At 40.2% G+C, this 15379-nt stretch overlaps 1 protein-coding gene across 2 annotated transcripts; it reads left to right on the top strand.

The window, feature by feature from the left end:
• The first annotated feature begins 973 nt into the window (after positions 1-973).
• MGST1 (microsomal glutathione S-transferase 1) lies at positions 974-8466 on the top strand. 2 transcript variants are annotated; one of them, XM_027890999.1, is made up of 4 exons: positions 974-1059; positions 3138-3285; positions 5343-5437; positions 7851-8466. In XM_027890999.1, the coding sequence occupies exons 2-4, from the start codon at positions 3160-3162 to the stop codon at positions 8095-8097; spliced, it is 468 nt and encodes a 155-aa protein (XP_027746800.1). In that variant the 5' UTR covers positions 974-1059; positions 3138-3159; the 3' UTR covers positions 8098-8466. The 2 variants fall into 2 exon arrangements, with proteins under 2 accessions (XP_027746800.1, XP_027746801.1); XM_027891000.1 differs by having other exon boundaries at positions 996-1059; positions 3126-3285.
• Positions 8467-15379: the final 6913 nt, after the last annotated feature.

Raw genomic sequence — 15379 nt, 5'->3', positions numbered from 1 at the left:
TTAGTGAGAACAAAGGCTGTTGAACCTGACTTCTACCAACATTTAAAACCAGATCTGATACTACAGTTTCTGCTAAAACAAGATTTGTTGTGTTTTGTGTTTCATAAGGAGAGTCACGCAGGTATTTAACATAACATGAAGCACAGAAGTAACACCAATGAATGCTGAACACATGCTAAACCTAAACCTAGGTTTCTTTGTAATGATGCAGCTTTAAAAATTGTCTCCCTTTCTGCCTCTGTACACATCTTTAGGATTACTTCTGAAACCTTTACTGGACACCTGAGTACATGTATCTCTATCTTCTTCAATCCAGTTTATCATGAGCTGCTTAGTCAAAATCATTGCTCCAGTTATGAGGAGGAGTGGTGTGGGAGTAGCATGAGAAACATAATAGCATTCTGAAGAAGCAGAGGGAAGTTCAGACATCAGGATTCCTCCTGTCATCACATTCTAGCAAACCGGTAGGCAAAGCCTGTGGCCAGCTGTGAGTTTCCTTTATTTTCTGTTACACTTTGCACAGCAACATGGTGCTGGGGGAACAGCACTGACGGCTCGGCAGTGCAAGCATTTCTACATGTTTTTCTTTTGGTAAAAGGTCACACACCCCAGCGCAATGCAGGGGCCGAAGCGATGATGTTTTAGGTGCTTCACACAGTCTTTAGGTAAGCTCGGGAGTTTGCACAACAGCTGCACGTGGCGTGTCACCACCCACGCCCGCCTGGGCCACACTGTTTGGCTTCCCCCCCCGTCTCTAAGCCCAGGGGCGTTCGGACAGGAGGGCTTTTCCTTGCTTCCTTCTCCTGGTTTTTCTTCTTTTCCTCCCGGGTACTGTTCGCAGGGGTCTCGGCCTCATCTTGCCCTTTGACCACCCCGACCGCTCAGCGCCCGGCTGCTGCGTGGGGAGCAGCGGCCAAGTCGGCCGGGACCGGGCGGGACCCGCCCCCGCGGCCTGCGGGGCGAGGCGGGGCCGGGCCGGGCCGGTGGGAGGCAGAGGCCGGGCGGGAGCCGCGGGAGCAGCGGGGTCGGATCGCATCGCATCGCCGCGGGACGGGCGAGGTGTGTGGGAGCTGCTCGGGGGCGGCTCCCGGGGCCGCTTCCCATCGGCGCCATGCGGGAGCGGACCCTCTGGGGGTGCGGGGAGGGGGCGTGGGGAGGACCCGCTGCCCGCGGCGGGGGCATCTCCCCGCGGGGCCGGAGCTCCTTCGGAAGCGGAGCCTGGAGTGGGAGCGCTGGGAGAGGCCACGTTTTAAATGCAGACAAACAATGCGCTGCTGTCGCTGCCCGCGGGACACGCGTGGCGGGAGCGGCTGAGGGGTCTGCGGCCCCCGCCCTTCCCACCCCGCACACGCGGTCGATTGTGCCAGACACGTGTTTAGCAGAGCGTATTATTATTATTATTATTATTATTATTATTATTACCCCCCGGGTAGATCAGGCTGTTTGTAATCTTGCTGAGCGTGTCTCGTAAAGCCCTGCGCTGTTTTAGAATGTGGGGTTTGTTTTTGCATTTCTTGCTCGCGTTGAAATCCCGGGTTCTCCGCTCCGCTTTCGTTTTGTATCGGAGGCATTGTGGGCGCTTGGAGAGGCCAGCCCTGCAGCCAGGGAATGTGGGTAAATGTGGTGTAGTTCAGAGATGCTGGGGAACAGTTTCTCGTGGCCTTGCATTGTTTTGGAATGTCTTTTCAGCATGGCTTTGACATCAGCTAAGGAAAAATGCTCTGACGCCATGGATTTACTTACCTTCTTGTTGGGTGAAACTGTGTGCGCTTTCTGCTGTGATAAGTTAAAAGTTACAGTTTCTGTTGGGGTTTATCTTGTGAACTGTGCTGTAATGTGAGAAGAGAGAGTTACACTGTATTTCCCATCGTCCCTAGGCCCTGTGAAAGGCCCGGTGACTCAAGCGTTGTTTTAGAAAGGATGAAAGAGGGAACAAAATCCCATTAGCGCAGCAGACAGGTCCTGGCAAGGCTAGATTTGTTTTCTCTGAGCAAACTGCTGCTCACCTCCATCCTGCCCACTTTCTCACCCAGGATGTGCCTTTAGAGCAAGTCGTCTAGTACTCTCTGCTCATCTAGTTTCCCTTGCTTGGCAATAGCTGTCAGTGACTGTGCTAAAAGCAATATGAGGGATTGTTAGAACTGTAATCAAGTTAATATTAGCCTTTTTTTCCTGTTGTTAAAATTATGTCCCAGGGAAGAAGTTAACTATAACAAAAAGTTCATTTATTTTCTTCTCTAGTGAAGCTAAGACATACTAGTTTTATGGAGTCCTAGTCACTAAATGCATGGTTAAACCATTTGGTGAGGCAAAAGCCTTGCTCCATGCAGAGAAAAAATTTAATATGCAAGGGGACATGCTTTTCTTTTTATGTGCTCCTCATCACTTCTTAACTTTATGGTGTTGATAAAAGGTACTGCTTCCGTAAGAATGTGAGTTTGGTATGGCCTCATTGGAAAGACACTTCATTAGCTTAAACCTCCCATGATAAAAGCAGAAATAGTTCTCTCCTTTTTGTCATTACAACTTAATCTTTGTCCGTGAATCATGCTAAAAGCAATTTTTAAGAACAAGGTCTCAAAGGAGAAAAATGCATTTTTAACTCAGTTTGATTACAAGTTATTGTTGGGTAGGACGATATCAGTTAGCTTGAAGACTGAAGTGCAATTATAATTGGGATTTTTTTTTTTAAAAAAAGGTTAGGCAATACTAATTTTCCTCTTCACATACCGTAGCATTCATAGTATTGTCACACACTCTATCCTGGTAACTGCTTAAGGAAATTAACTAGTTCAAATGAATTGGTGTAAAATTGTTCTAACTGCGTGTGTTATTTCAAAATTATACTGATTTCTGCCTTAAATGTTGTTTCTGCAATTGCAATAAATAGTCTGGTGGTTTGTACTTTGACAGTTTACTAAGCAGTTATAATGGGAGCAAAATATTAAATAATCTTAAAGTTTTATATTATGCCATTGTGAAAATAAACAGAGGAAAATTGTTTGAAAAGAAACTTTCCACAGTGCCAAAATTGTGCTGCCATTGCTGTGATACTAAAAAACAAGGCCATTCTGACAATGTTGTTGTCAGAATTTTGGATTGCAATGATGTTAGCCTAACTTTAATGTTTTTTAAAGGTCGTCTGTGAGAAGTGGAAAAATGGCTAAATCGACCCAGTTAATTGACAATGAAGTCTTCAAGGCTTATGCCACTTACACAGCTATTGTTCTTCTGAAAATGATGCTGATGAGTCTTGTAACAGCATACTACAGGATCACAAGAAAGGTAAGGAATTTGGGAATATTGTCTGGTAGAATAAATTTAAATTTGTATTGAAATACAGAAAAATCACATGTTTTTTTTTTAGCTTTCAGAACTGCTGCTATTCATTGTCTTCCTTCTTCTAAAGATATTCTGAGTTTAGCACGCTGGTGTCCTGTTGGTCTCAAATGGATAATATCTTTAACCTAATTATGAGATAATTATGAGACTGTATCTTATAATTGCATTTGACTAACCCTACTCTTGTAAAATATTTGTTATTTTTAAATAAAAGCTTTTCATATCTATAATTTCCACTGTGTTCTGCAGAAAGCTCTTGTCCAGGGTACCCAATTTATAAAGCAAATAAAGTGTGATCTGGAGCCATATGACATGAATAACCAACTACTGATGTCAGAAGAGGGGGTAGATTTTTATGTAACTATAACCCTTTAATCCAGTAATTCTAAAGCTTTCTATGCTCCCTAATTGTTTTAGCCTTCCCATTGCAGGTAGGTCATTATCTAAAAAACCTGAAATTGTTTCTAGCATGAGAGGCAGGCTGAAAATTTACATAGATTGATGTGTAGGTTAGATAAGAATATAAAACATCCAGTGAGCTTTACTAAACATTGCGGAAGATAATCTATCTTAGACTAGAGTGCTTATGGGAAGCATAGTGTTGTGTTTGCCCTGTTCCTGATCTTCTCTAGGCATCTCATGCCTAGACCATGCTCATGGTCACTGTTGGAAACACTTGGTCTGGGGCTGAAAGAGCCCCGAGTTTGCCTCATATGCCTGTTCTTGTGAGATCTGCTTCTGCAATATGGTGTGTGGTTCAAGGATTTCGTTGCAGTCCTTTTACTGAAATGCCTGCTTTTTTTTCTTCCTGGTTGCAAGAAAACCCAGCTTGAACTGCTCTGTTGTTCACGAGTTCCTAAAAGCGCAGCATTTGAGCTGCTGCTGGTTTTTAATGGCTCCAAAGGTCTTTGGTGCAGGTGAAGATTTTGTAGAGCACACAGCCCGTCCTGTATGTTCAAAATAGAAGCCATATGTTTGTGTCATAACCTTGCTTCCTTCTGCTCTTCTGGGAGCACATCAGCTGTAGTGGACCTATGTGAGGATCCAGTGGAGTCCTGTATGAATGCTCATACCGTGTTATGACCCATGTGTGTGCAGGTTTCAACAGGACCTTTATTAATTTGGAATGTTTGTTTTCTTAGGGCAGTAATATTACAAGCAGAAAAATTAGTACTAATAATTTTCTATTTAATATAAAAAAAGTCTTTAAAATGCTTAGAAAAAATGGAAGAAAGCAGTTAGTGGAGCAAGAGAGGGTCAAATGTTGATACTGTTAATATGTCTCTAGAATTTTGAGGCTGAGGATAGTTCACAAATAGAGTTACATGGCTGCCCTAGAAAGCAGTCATGTAACTCTCCTAAAATTAAAATATTTTCTTGACTTACGTCTGCAGAACCTGTGTTACTACATGTATCAGCAAGGAAAGATCTACTGTAGTCTGCACTACCTGGATTAAATGTTGTTTTCAAGTAGTGTTTTGCAGTATTTGGGGATAATAATGGGTCATATAAGTGGAAGAATTTGTACCTAAGAGGAAAGGGATAAACTTACTTGCTCATAAATGAGATTGAGAGTAAGATTCTTGGATGCTATTGCTGTATAAACTTCTGAAGAAGGAAGGCATCCAAAAGGGCTTTCAGATAGTTTGTGAAAAATGGTGAAAAACAGACTTGGGTGGTACAGACCATCTACCTTCCAGGTGCCTATGTTCCTTCAGCCCACTGGCCTTACTTTAGGCTTGTCCCATCTTACAAAAAGGCTTTATCTATATCCATAAATTACATTATATTAACTTGTCAGCATGCAAGGTATGTACAGGCTGTGCTTAAGAAAGCAGTAATGCAGTGAATGTTATGTTATTGCCTGTGCATTTAACCTGAGGTAAGTTATGTGAGGTTATAGAGGCACTGGTTAAAAGAGTGGCCTTTATAGCAAGCTGCCTTGACTGGATAAAACATTTTGGCTTTTAATGTCTCTTGTGTGCTTCTGTTTGGAACAGGCATTTGTGAACCCAGAAGATACAGCATCGTTTGGAAAAGGTGACAGTGCCAAGAAATATCTGAGGACTGATCCAGATGTCGAACGTGTACGCAGGTATTGCAGAGGAATCTTTAAAAGTTGTTCTAAGTAGCAGAATAATACTAAACCAAGGAATTAGTTTCACCCTGTTCTCTCTGGCAAGCCTGTGGGTGTTTTATGTTGCTTTATGTAGCAATCTAATACATTAATTAGTTTAAATGAACAAGCCATTCCACATTCAAATTGCCAACAGGTATACTAAAAATGATAAGCCATTGTCTGGTTTTAATAACTAACTCTTGGATAGTGTCCTGTATGCATGGGGGAAGGGGTGAGAAGATTATAAAATACGACCATAAGTTGATTTAATATGAAGCAGTGTCCAATCAGGGTAAATCAGCTTTCTACCTTAATTTGAACACCGGTTAGAATAGTTAAATTTTTTCCTAAAGTGTAAAGGAAATAACAGGAGAAGGAGGAGTAAACAGAGTCCATGTTCAAGCCCTGGAACTCCAGAGTTGTAATGAGAGCTTTAATCTGGCAGATTGTACAGGGTGGGAGTCAGAACCTGTGCTCTTTCTACCAGATTAAATCAAGGTCACTCACTCAGGTGTACAGGAGAGTTGACCAGCCTTCTGCTCTCAGTAGGATGGCAATGTGCAACCTGCATTGTATGTATTTTCTTTTGTAAGATCTGTGGCAGAAAGTAAACTTTATTTCAGTGTGTTAAATATTGCAGCTTATTTAATTTTGTTCAGCTGATGGCAAAATTTTCTACTGCCAAAATCTCAGCTTTTGAGATGTTTGATACACCTGTGCTAACAAGGAAATGGAGTGCTTTCCATATGATAATTCCTTAATGAAGCTAAGTTTATTTTTATAGTAAAAACTTGAATGTGAATGAACTCTTTTCATTTAAACGACCAGTAGGGAAGATCTTGAAAGTATATACCAGCTCTGATTTAAGAACTGCATTCTTGCAAATGATAACTGTGGTTTCATGAAATATATTTCTGTATGTCTCTTATGGATTAAAATCTCTAAAAGAAGAGTCTAATCACAGTGGACTGTAAAGATGCACTGCTCTTTCCTTTTCTGCTCCTGAATAGTTCAGGGAGTTGTCCTTAATTTGCTGGATGTTACACAGAAATGGAAACTTTTTGGTTAGGAGCAATCTCTTCCTATTTGTAAATTCCAGAAGGCCAACTAAGTTGAGACTAATTTTATGACCAGATGCCTATTTAAGTCAGATTGTTATATTAGAGAAATGACAACTGCCTCAGTCATTTACATAGATTAGATTTTTTAAAACTCTGTGTTATCAAATCCTCTGTTGCTGTTTTGCAGAGTTTTTCATACATCCCCAGAGCTAGTAAGTCAGCTTGGTTCTAGTTACTCCGTTGGTGTTGAAGCATCCATATTTTCCTCTCAGCAGCGGTTCTTAATGGAAGTGTACTGTATTTTGCAAGCTTCTTGGCAACAGATAATGCTGCATAGATTTAGAATGGCTTCTCTTCTGTATAAGTGACTGGAATGTGTTCTGTTTATGAGTATAGAAAAAAGATTACTTTCTTCAGAGTACTTTTTTGGGAGAACAAGAATTAAAAAGCTGGAGGGCTATGTTTCCTTGTAATGATAAATTGATTTAAAAAGCAGCTGTAAGACAGAGCCACGTTCTGCTTCCAGTTGGCTCCGAAATATGACATAATTAGTAAGGCTTAGAGATTGAAACAATCAGTAAATTTGGCTGGAAGTACAATTTATCTGAAGAAGTGAAGGAAGATGGGAAGGTTTAGGATGGAGTGTGAAAGAATACTTCAAGATATGGAGTTCAGTCTCAACACATTTTTAGTAAATTATGTTATGGTTTCAAAATTTCAAACATTTTTTCAGCTATTTTAGTGCTTAGAGTGAAGAAAATGAATGAAAAGCGTAACTGTCACACCTGTTAGATATTCAAAAATAACCTTAAAGATGATTGAACTTCATGGAGATTTGATAGAATGGTTCATATGTGGGATGTTTCATATTTTCTTTATGAAGACCACAAACTGAGTTTATGGGATTGGAATAGACTGTCAGGCCATGACGTCTAGTAGTTTTAGTCACAGTCATCCATCCATCAGTTGATGTTCTATTGAGAGAGGCTACAAGAAAATAACAGCTGTCTCTTTTCTTCCTTGACTTTGCATTCCTGCACACTCAGGTGCACTCATATACCCCGTGTAAGTCTCTAATATCCTCAAGATCCAGAGGGAAAACCTAACACCTTTCATACAGAAGATCAGAAGCAAGAGGGACCAGAGGGAACTCAGGTGAACAAGCCAAAATACTTTCAGTAGCTGGATCAAGTCCCCGCAGCAGAAGCAGCATAATTGTGTTAGGGCCTGAACAGTAGCTTGCTCTGAAGATGCTGAAAAATGACTAGGCTTGAAGTGGTTTATTCAACAAAATGTAACACTGTAAAAAACTTCTCTTCTTTCTCCAGAGGCCACTTGAACGACCTTGAAAATATTGTCCCGTTTGTTGGCATTGGACTGCTGTATGCCCTTAGTGGCCCTGAGCTGTCCACAGCCTTGCTGCACTTCAGGATCTTCACTGGGGCGAGGATCCTTCACACTTTTGCATACTTGATCCCTCTTCCCCAGCCTGGCAGAGGTTTGTCTTGGGCAGTTGGCTATGCAGTGACCTTCTCGATGGCATACAAAGTGCTGAAGACAGTGTGGCTCCTGTAGCAGAGCCTTGGCTTCTGTGTATGATTCGACATTCCACACAAAGTTCCCAGCAGTGTATGGTGCCAGCAGTGAGTGAGCCAATATGAGTCTTCTGTGGTGACTGGAATTCTTTTCTATAAAAGAGCCTTTTCATTCCTGTTCAGAAATGTTCCTTTTTGGAGGAAAAAGAATATTTCTCCCTGTATTCCCTGTTCATGCCTTGCATTGCCGAATGCTAGATTGGATGTTCCCTTTGCAATTTGTCAAGTGCTTACAATTCTAAACATGTGATGATGCTGTATTGATAGAATGTGTGATAATTTTCTACAGATGCACTATTTTTGGCTGTAGCTCTGAAGTCTAAATCAATAAAGACAAGGTTTAAAAAAAGGCTGTTTGTATTTTCGTTTTCATTTTGACTCTTCTCACTGCATCCAGCAAATAGCGTGTCACTGTGTATCAGGAAGAGATTCCAATCATACAGTTCTTTGAAGAATGCTTACCTTAATAATAAGATAAAACCAGTAATGCTAGGCTTGTTGTAAGAAGTCTTTGATGAAAATGTTGTTTGTATAATCCACTTTGGGATTAAAAAACCTAAACCGTTGCAGCTCCATTTCTTTCAGCTGAATAGATTTAAAAAAAAAGAAAATATTTGGGCTAAATTCTCTTAAGACATGCTGGTAAAAATTTGCAGTCATTATTTTTGTTGAAATTACTGCAAACTTAGTTTTCCTGACTGGATGAAGTGTAGACCCTTTGTAGAAGTTTGCTTTTGTTTTTTGAATAAATTCAGCATAAAATGAGTGACACTTGCAAATGTAGATATTAAGTAACTCAAATGTGCATATGTAATTAGTGTTTTGTGTCATACTGTCATAAGCATGTTGCTGATAGGAACTTTTGCTCTTTGCTTGCATCATTCTATGATGTGTTAATTTGAAATATTTTCTTTAAAGACTTTTCCTGGGTTTTATTTGTTTTGTTTAAGTGGTTGGGGTTTTTTGTTTGTTTGTTTGTTTGTTTTAGCTGTGTCTTAAATAATAGCACAGATTTTAAGGAAAAGAAGTTCCCAGAAGAGTCAGAACACAACATATTTGATTTACTTTCCTACCCCAGAAGCTGCGCCACTAAGGATTGGCCCAGATGAGCTGCAGGATTCTCTCTGCCACCTCCATATGCCAATGACTTTGTTTTGCTTTTTGCACAGGAGAAATAGTTGTACTGCAAGAAATAATACTGGAGGGCTTACCTATCTAACCACAGTTGTGAGGTGGAAGTTGATGCAGTGTTATGTTAGGCTGCAGCTGTGAAGGGTAGCAGCAGGAGTTGGGAAGGGTGCAGAGAGATTGGTTTAATCCAAAGGAGGATTTTTATTGCAATTTGAGTTTAAGTCATGTCTGCTAAAGAAGAGAACGTGGGACTTGAAATCAAGAAGTTAACTCTGATTTACCAAAATTAAATCTAGGTAACAAGTAACATAATGCAGAGCTACATCCTCTAGAAGGAGGATGCTTAAGAGAGGAGGATTAAAGATAGAACATTGTGGAGCTTTAGCTCCTAACATGGCAGAGTACGCACATGTCACCACCTCTGGGGTAGCAGAGGCTCCAGTGGCAAATACGAACTTTTGTGTTTCTTCTCTTTTTCCACCATTTTCTACCTGTGCTGTTTTCCTCCTGTTTCTTCTTCCTCTGCTAGCTTTTTATTGGGCCTTGACACAGCTACCTTGGATGGTATCATTGTAAGAAAGGTCATCAGCTCTTCCAGGTTAAGAAGGACATGGAGGGTGAAGGAGTGAGGCTGCAGCCTTGAACTGTGGCCCAAACCAATTGTTGTAGTCAGCCTGACAACTCAGACTCTGTCTACTCCGTCTGTGTCTATTCTTTCTTCCTTATATCATGATAAAGCTGTATTTCCCTCACTACTTTGTAGCTTGCCTCTTTTTCCAAGCTCTGTGTCTTTCTATCTGTTCAAAACAAAGGGGAAGTAGCCACCATGCAGAGGGACCCATTTGAAATTCAGCAGCGGAGCGAGTCCTCTCCTTTAGCATCAAAAAGGCTCTTCTGACAAGTGTAGTTGTCATTGCCAGACATATGCAGGAACAGCATTTTTAACTCCTTTTGCATCAAGTTTCTGTATGGAAATCTCATTCTGAATAGAAATACCTGGAGCCTGTCTTTGTTTCTGTGATCTTACATTTGAAACAAAACTAGTTTTAAATCCTTTCCATTTGCTCAGTGGTTTCAAAGCTCTGAACATACACTCACTATGTGCTGAGAAGTAGAAAAGATAAATGGAAACCCTTAGAAATACCTAGAGTGATTCAATATTATTCTGTGTTTCTCTTGCATTTATTTTAAACCTATATTTTATTTTCCTTTGCTCCCACAAATACCATCTGTGCATCTGGGCGGGGTATGTGCTCAATCTGGGAAATGTGCCTTACCAGATTCAGTCAAGCTCTGAGTGCCAGCTCCACATAAGTGTGTTGAAGTGGTCCTTGTCAAACAGCTCTTGCATTTCTCCAGTCCATGCCCTAGGGAGGTACACTCTGCCTGTTGTACAGCTGTAAATTTTAAAAGGTTAGCATATTTCAGGAGAACTAGCAAAGGAAAAAGAGTGTATTAGTTGAATTTATTACTGAGCTAAAGTGAATTTTCGCCTTCTAAAACATGCACGTGGGGATTTCACACTGCTATGGCCAGGTCCTGTTACAAAATCATTAAATGAAGTAATCTGTAACTGATGAAGCAACTGGCTGTTATCAGCAGGTACAATGCCTTTGACCTGGGTGGTGAAAGTACAGAAAAGGCTAGTCCATGGGAGACATCTGAAGAGGTCAAACCATCACCTTGTGCTGAATTTCTGTTCGTTATGCCTGTTATTCCCACCACTAATCTTAGGTGACTGGAGAAACTTACAGGGTTTCTTCTCTCTGCTCATTATTCCTGGTGTTTTGTGTTCTTCTCCAAAGTACTTTGTGTATCTTTTAAGTGGCTCTAATAGTTGACCGTAAGGCACTTTAAAATGCCAGCTGATAAAACTTGGTTAGCTGACTTCATCTCTGTGAATTTCATGTGATTCTTTGTTTTCAGAAGTGTAAATACAAGCAATTCCTGAGTTTAGCTTCTGTATGTATGGGTAAATGCTTGTGTGCTTGTGTGTCTTTGGCCAAAATTACTTTGTCCTGGTTTTCATGGCTGTAGACAGATGCACTGAAGGCTGTAGATTGTTGAGAGGGCTGGTGACTGGCAAAGAGCTCTGGGCTAGGACTTGCCATTTGAGCATGACGTTTTCTCCTGTCACAGTGAAGTAAGTGTTTAAGACTATAAATGGTACATTAAAATTTCCTTGAAAATTCCTTGAATTTTCAGAAACAAGTGTATATCTGAACTTCAATGCCTTCAAGGTATTTATTTCAGGAAGTTGGGTAAGTGTTTCTGAAAGTGATGGAATTGCATGTCACCAAAATACAGGAAAAGAGAAGCCTGGGCTCTAAATTCAAATCTCTCGGGGCTTTTGAAAAAGTCTAGTTGCTTGAAGCCCATTGTGGTGATATACTCCATTCTTACCTGCATTTCTTCCTAGTTATTTACAGAAACAAATTCCGTCTAGATTTTTGGTGGAAAATGCTTAATAACCTAAGCCCTTTCTAAAGGAAAAAAAAAAAAAAAGGGCAAAACTTTTGCAATACTCTTTTTAAAATAACTAGAATGTTGTCTGTTACTATTCAGGCTATCAGAGTTTTCAGTTCAAGGTTGAAGTTTAGAAAGAACTTTTCTGTTGCAAAGATTGTCCTGCCAACTGAGATGGCACATCAAGTGCTCTGTGAAAGGTTGTATTGACAGGCATTAAAATACTCTCATGATTAAATATCTCCTGCTGTTGGACACTTAGAAGTCTAATACCTCTTTGTGATTCATTGTAAGTAATATTCAGACTTCCAAATCTCGATTAGTAACTTCACTCATAGATTTGGAAGGCTAAAATAGATCATTAGCTCCTTCAGCCTGACCTCTAGTGGAAAAGTTGCCATGGAATTGGCTGCCCTTCTGCTGAGGTTAGTTTAATCACAGCATGACTTCCAGAAAGGTATGTGATCCTCATTCAGACACTTTGGGAGGTAGCCATTGATTCTGTGACATTGTTTCTCTCTGGAATACTGGAATATATACTTGCTAAATTTAGGTTTTAAAACCAGCATAGGTTGTTTTTGTTGGGTTGGTTTGTTTGTTTCTTTTTTAATTGAGGCAGTTCTTATTGCAGTGCGAGGAGGAATATGAAATATTTTAATTGGAAGCTTTCCTCCCACAAAGCACTCTTTACTATTCAGAAAAAGAAAAATGTAGAGCCTCTTTCCACATTTAAAAACATACTGCTCTTCTGCTTTGAAAGTAGGCATGAGAAATGCAAGGTATAATGCCTCAAGTTTTTTCTGTGTAGTGGTGATAACTGATCATTCTTAGGAATATGTTGTGGCCAATATGAACACACTGGACTCTGTTCTGCACAAATGCCTGCAGTGTATGAAGTTGGGACCACAATCACGTGCCATAAGTTTTGTAAGTAGTACTACAGTGATGGAGGGCATCCATTCCTAGCCTGGAGTGAAGTGTCTTGAAGTGGATGCTTAAGGAGCGCGGAAAATGACATCTCCAGCATGCTTTCTTCAAAGCCTACTGAGCTGTAACATGGGCAAGGGAATGGTGAGTGACTTCTATTAACTAGTCAGCTCCGTTCCTTGACACAGCATTTCCAAGAATTGACCTGCATGCCAGGTGGCTGCATTTGCCATGGAAACACATTTAAAAGTAATTTATTTTTATATATTAAAGGACATTATTTAGCAGTGGCCATATGATCTCCACAATTGAGTGCTTTTACGCTTAGTTCTTTGCTAGTGGACCCCAGTGCGCATCAGCACTGACAGCATCTTTCCTGTATTCTACATCTCCTACATGCTGGTGAACTTGGAGAGAGCTTTAGAAGGTGAAGTTCAAAGAAACCTGTCTTTTTATTACAGCAACAAACAAACACACACAAACAAACAAAAAAGACAAAAAGAAGAGTGTTTGTCTCATGGGTACTGCTTGTCCGGTGAGAGGGAATAAATTCACAAGGTAGTGTCAGTACTTCAGACCTGCAGAAACAATAAGGTGGGGGGGAAGAGGGGAAAAGGAGAACTGAAAGGAGGGGAATACTTTAATGATATCTTAGCACAGCATCAAGGAGCAAACTGAATGAGGACTAGTAGATGAAGTATTGTAAGAGAGGAAGGTAGCTTCCTGCTTTATAGAACTGCTTTACTGTAATTTTAAACAATGTTTTTCCTTGTGTATGTAGTCATTAAATATCTGGAAAGAGGATTAAAAATACCTCAAATCAGGATGGAGAAGACCCATGAATTGGGAAACTTAATTCTGTTTAAGCAGTTGCCTCGTAAGGCATGTGTGGGGCATGCAGTGGGAGGTGAGAGTTGACACTGTGAGACTATGAAGAATGTCCTATGAAACTTCCCCAAAAATGGCATCACACCTACAGCATGGACAGGATTATTATTTTTTTGCATGGAAAATCATATATGACACTTGTTTTCAAATTAATGGAAGACTCCTTTTTTTACTGCAATACGTTAATGAAAATCAAAAGGACCTTCTGAAGGGTGAGTTTGGGGGCTGAGCAGGAAGTGCTCAGCTCTGTAGGTTTACCCACATTCCATGGAAGAAGTTCTGAGCTTCACCCCTTTAACCCTCACTGTATGAGCTGTAGGGATTATTGTATGTGGAAATGCCACAGGAGTACTCAAGGTAGGTTTAGATCTTTAATCTCTAGGTGTCTAAGAGACCTGTATAATTGCTATAAAGGTAGATAGAAAGTGACAAAGAGGAGCATTTTAATGTGGATGACTGCCTCATTTTTTAATGCTGGGCATCTGTGCAACACAAAGTTGTTTACTGTGGGATTTTGACATCAAACCTGTGAGGAGGTGTGGTCCATCTTGCAGGCTGTATTTCTCAGAGGGCAGGGCTGGCAACTTCTGTACTCTTCACGTGAGTGTCCTTTCTGTACTCTCAAAGAGGTGTTTTCATAAGAACGACTCAGTTTGTTATGAATACTCTGGTACTAGAGTTATCTGGGACTATGTAGCTTGTGCTACTCAGTTCTTCTATTGTCTCTCCAGCAATCTGGTCTTTGCTGTTGGTCTTTCCTTGTCTTCAGCTGGGAGAGGGGTCCAGTGCTGCTGATCTGCCTTGTTAGCTGACAGATGGCTTATTCCACTAATTTTTCATGAGTACTGCAGGATGATTATAGTAAAATATTCACTGCTATTATAAGTGATAAGCAGTAAATCTTACAGTTTGCTCATTGGGTGAGTGTTCAGAGATTTTGTCAAACTGGAATGTAATTTCAGTTGATGCTCAGGCCTTGGCTGGAGTTTGACATACCTATGTACTTTCAAGGTAAATGAAATTAATTCTCTTGGTTTTCCTCAGGATTATTTTGCAAGTGAAAGCTGGGCTGCAGTTTTCTTCTTTAAGTCTGGGGTTCTGTGACAGTATTGTTTGATCTAAATTTTCGCTTAGATTAATTTAATTTTTAGAAATCTGACATCCTTCAAACAAATCAGACTTATTAGAAGAATGACTGCTAACTCTCCTTTTGATTCATCTTTCTGCTTTGACCAAATGCATCTTAATTACATTATTCCAATTGCAAGTGGCAGTGTGTTAGAAAAGAATAAAATGGCCAGATTTTTCCTTTCTGTAATTTTAGTCTTCCCTTCAACCTTTCTTCATTCCTGATGAGAAACCAGTGGTTCTCTCAAATCCGTGGACATGGCAGTAGGTTTTTCCTCCCTCTGCTCTGTCTTAATTTCATGCATGGTACCACTAGATGTCCCTCTTTGGCTTTTTTTATTAGATTTCAGGACTGGACTTGTGAAAAATAAAGTAGCTGTGCTCTGCATCGCTGGCAGATTAAGTTGTAAGGGGAAAATATTTTGCTAGATTTAAAGAAGACATAGTGGATATTAAGGCAAAAGAGTGTCTCTGTACAGTAAACTTGTGCTAAAAGAACTTTATGGAAAAAGTAACCTTTGTGAAAACAGAGTATGTAACCTGTAGTTGAAGCATTAGAATGTTTTGGTTTGCTTTGCTTTTCTAAATTAATAAGGCACCAGGTAACTGCAACATCTGAATTCTTCCACTGATGTTCCTAGAGAACTATGCAATTTATATTTTAATTGCCTGCTATTGTTTTTGGTAGGTAAACACATTTTATGATTTGTATTTAGCAGTAG

The sequence above is a fragment of the Empidonax traillii genome, unplaced genomic scaffold (assembly GCF_003031625.1).
Source record: "Empidonax traillii isolate 1590-97213 ecotype Southwest subspecies unplaced genomic scaffold, ASM303162v1 scaffold305:size1471525, whole genome shotgun sequence".
NCBI lineage: Eukaryota > Metazoa > Chordata > Aves > Passeriformes > Tyrannidae > Empidonax > Empidonax traillii.
The sequence above is the reverse complement of the archived record's forward strand: the minus strand, read 5'-3'. Positions and strand labels throughout refer to the sequence as shown.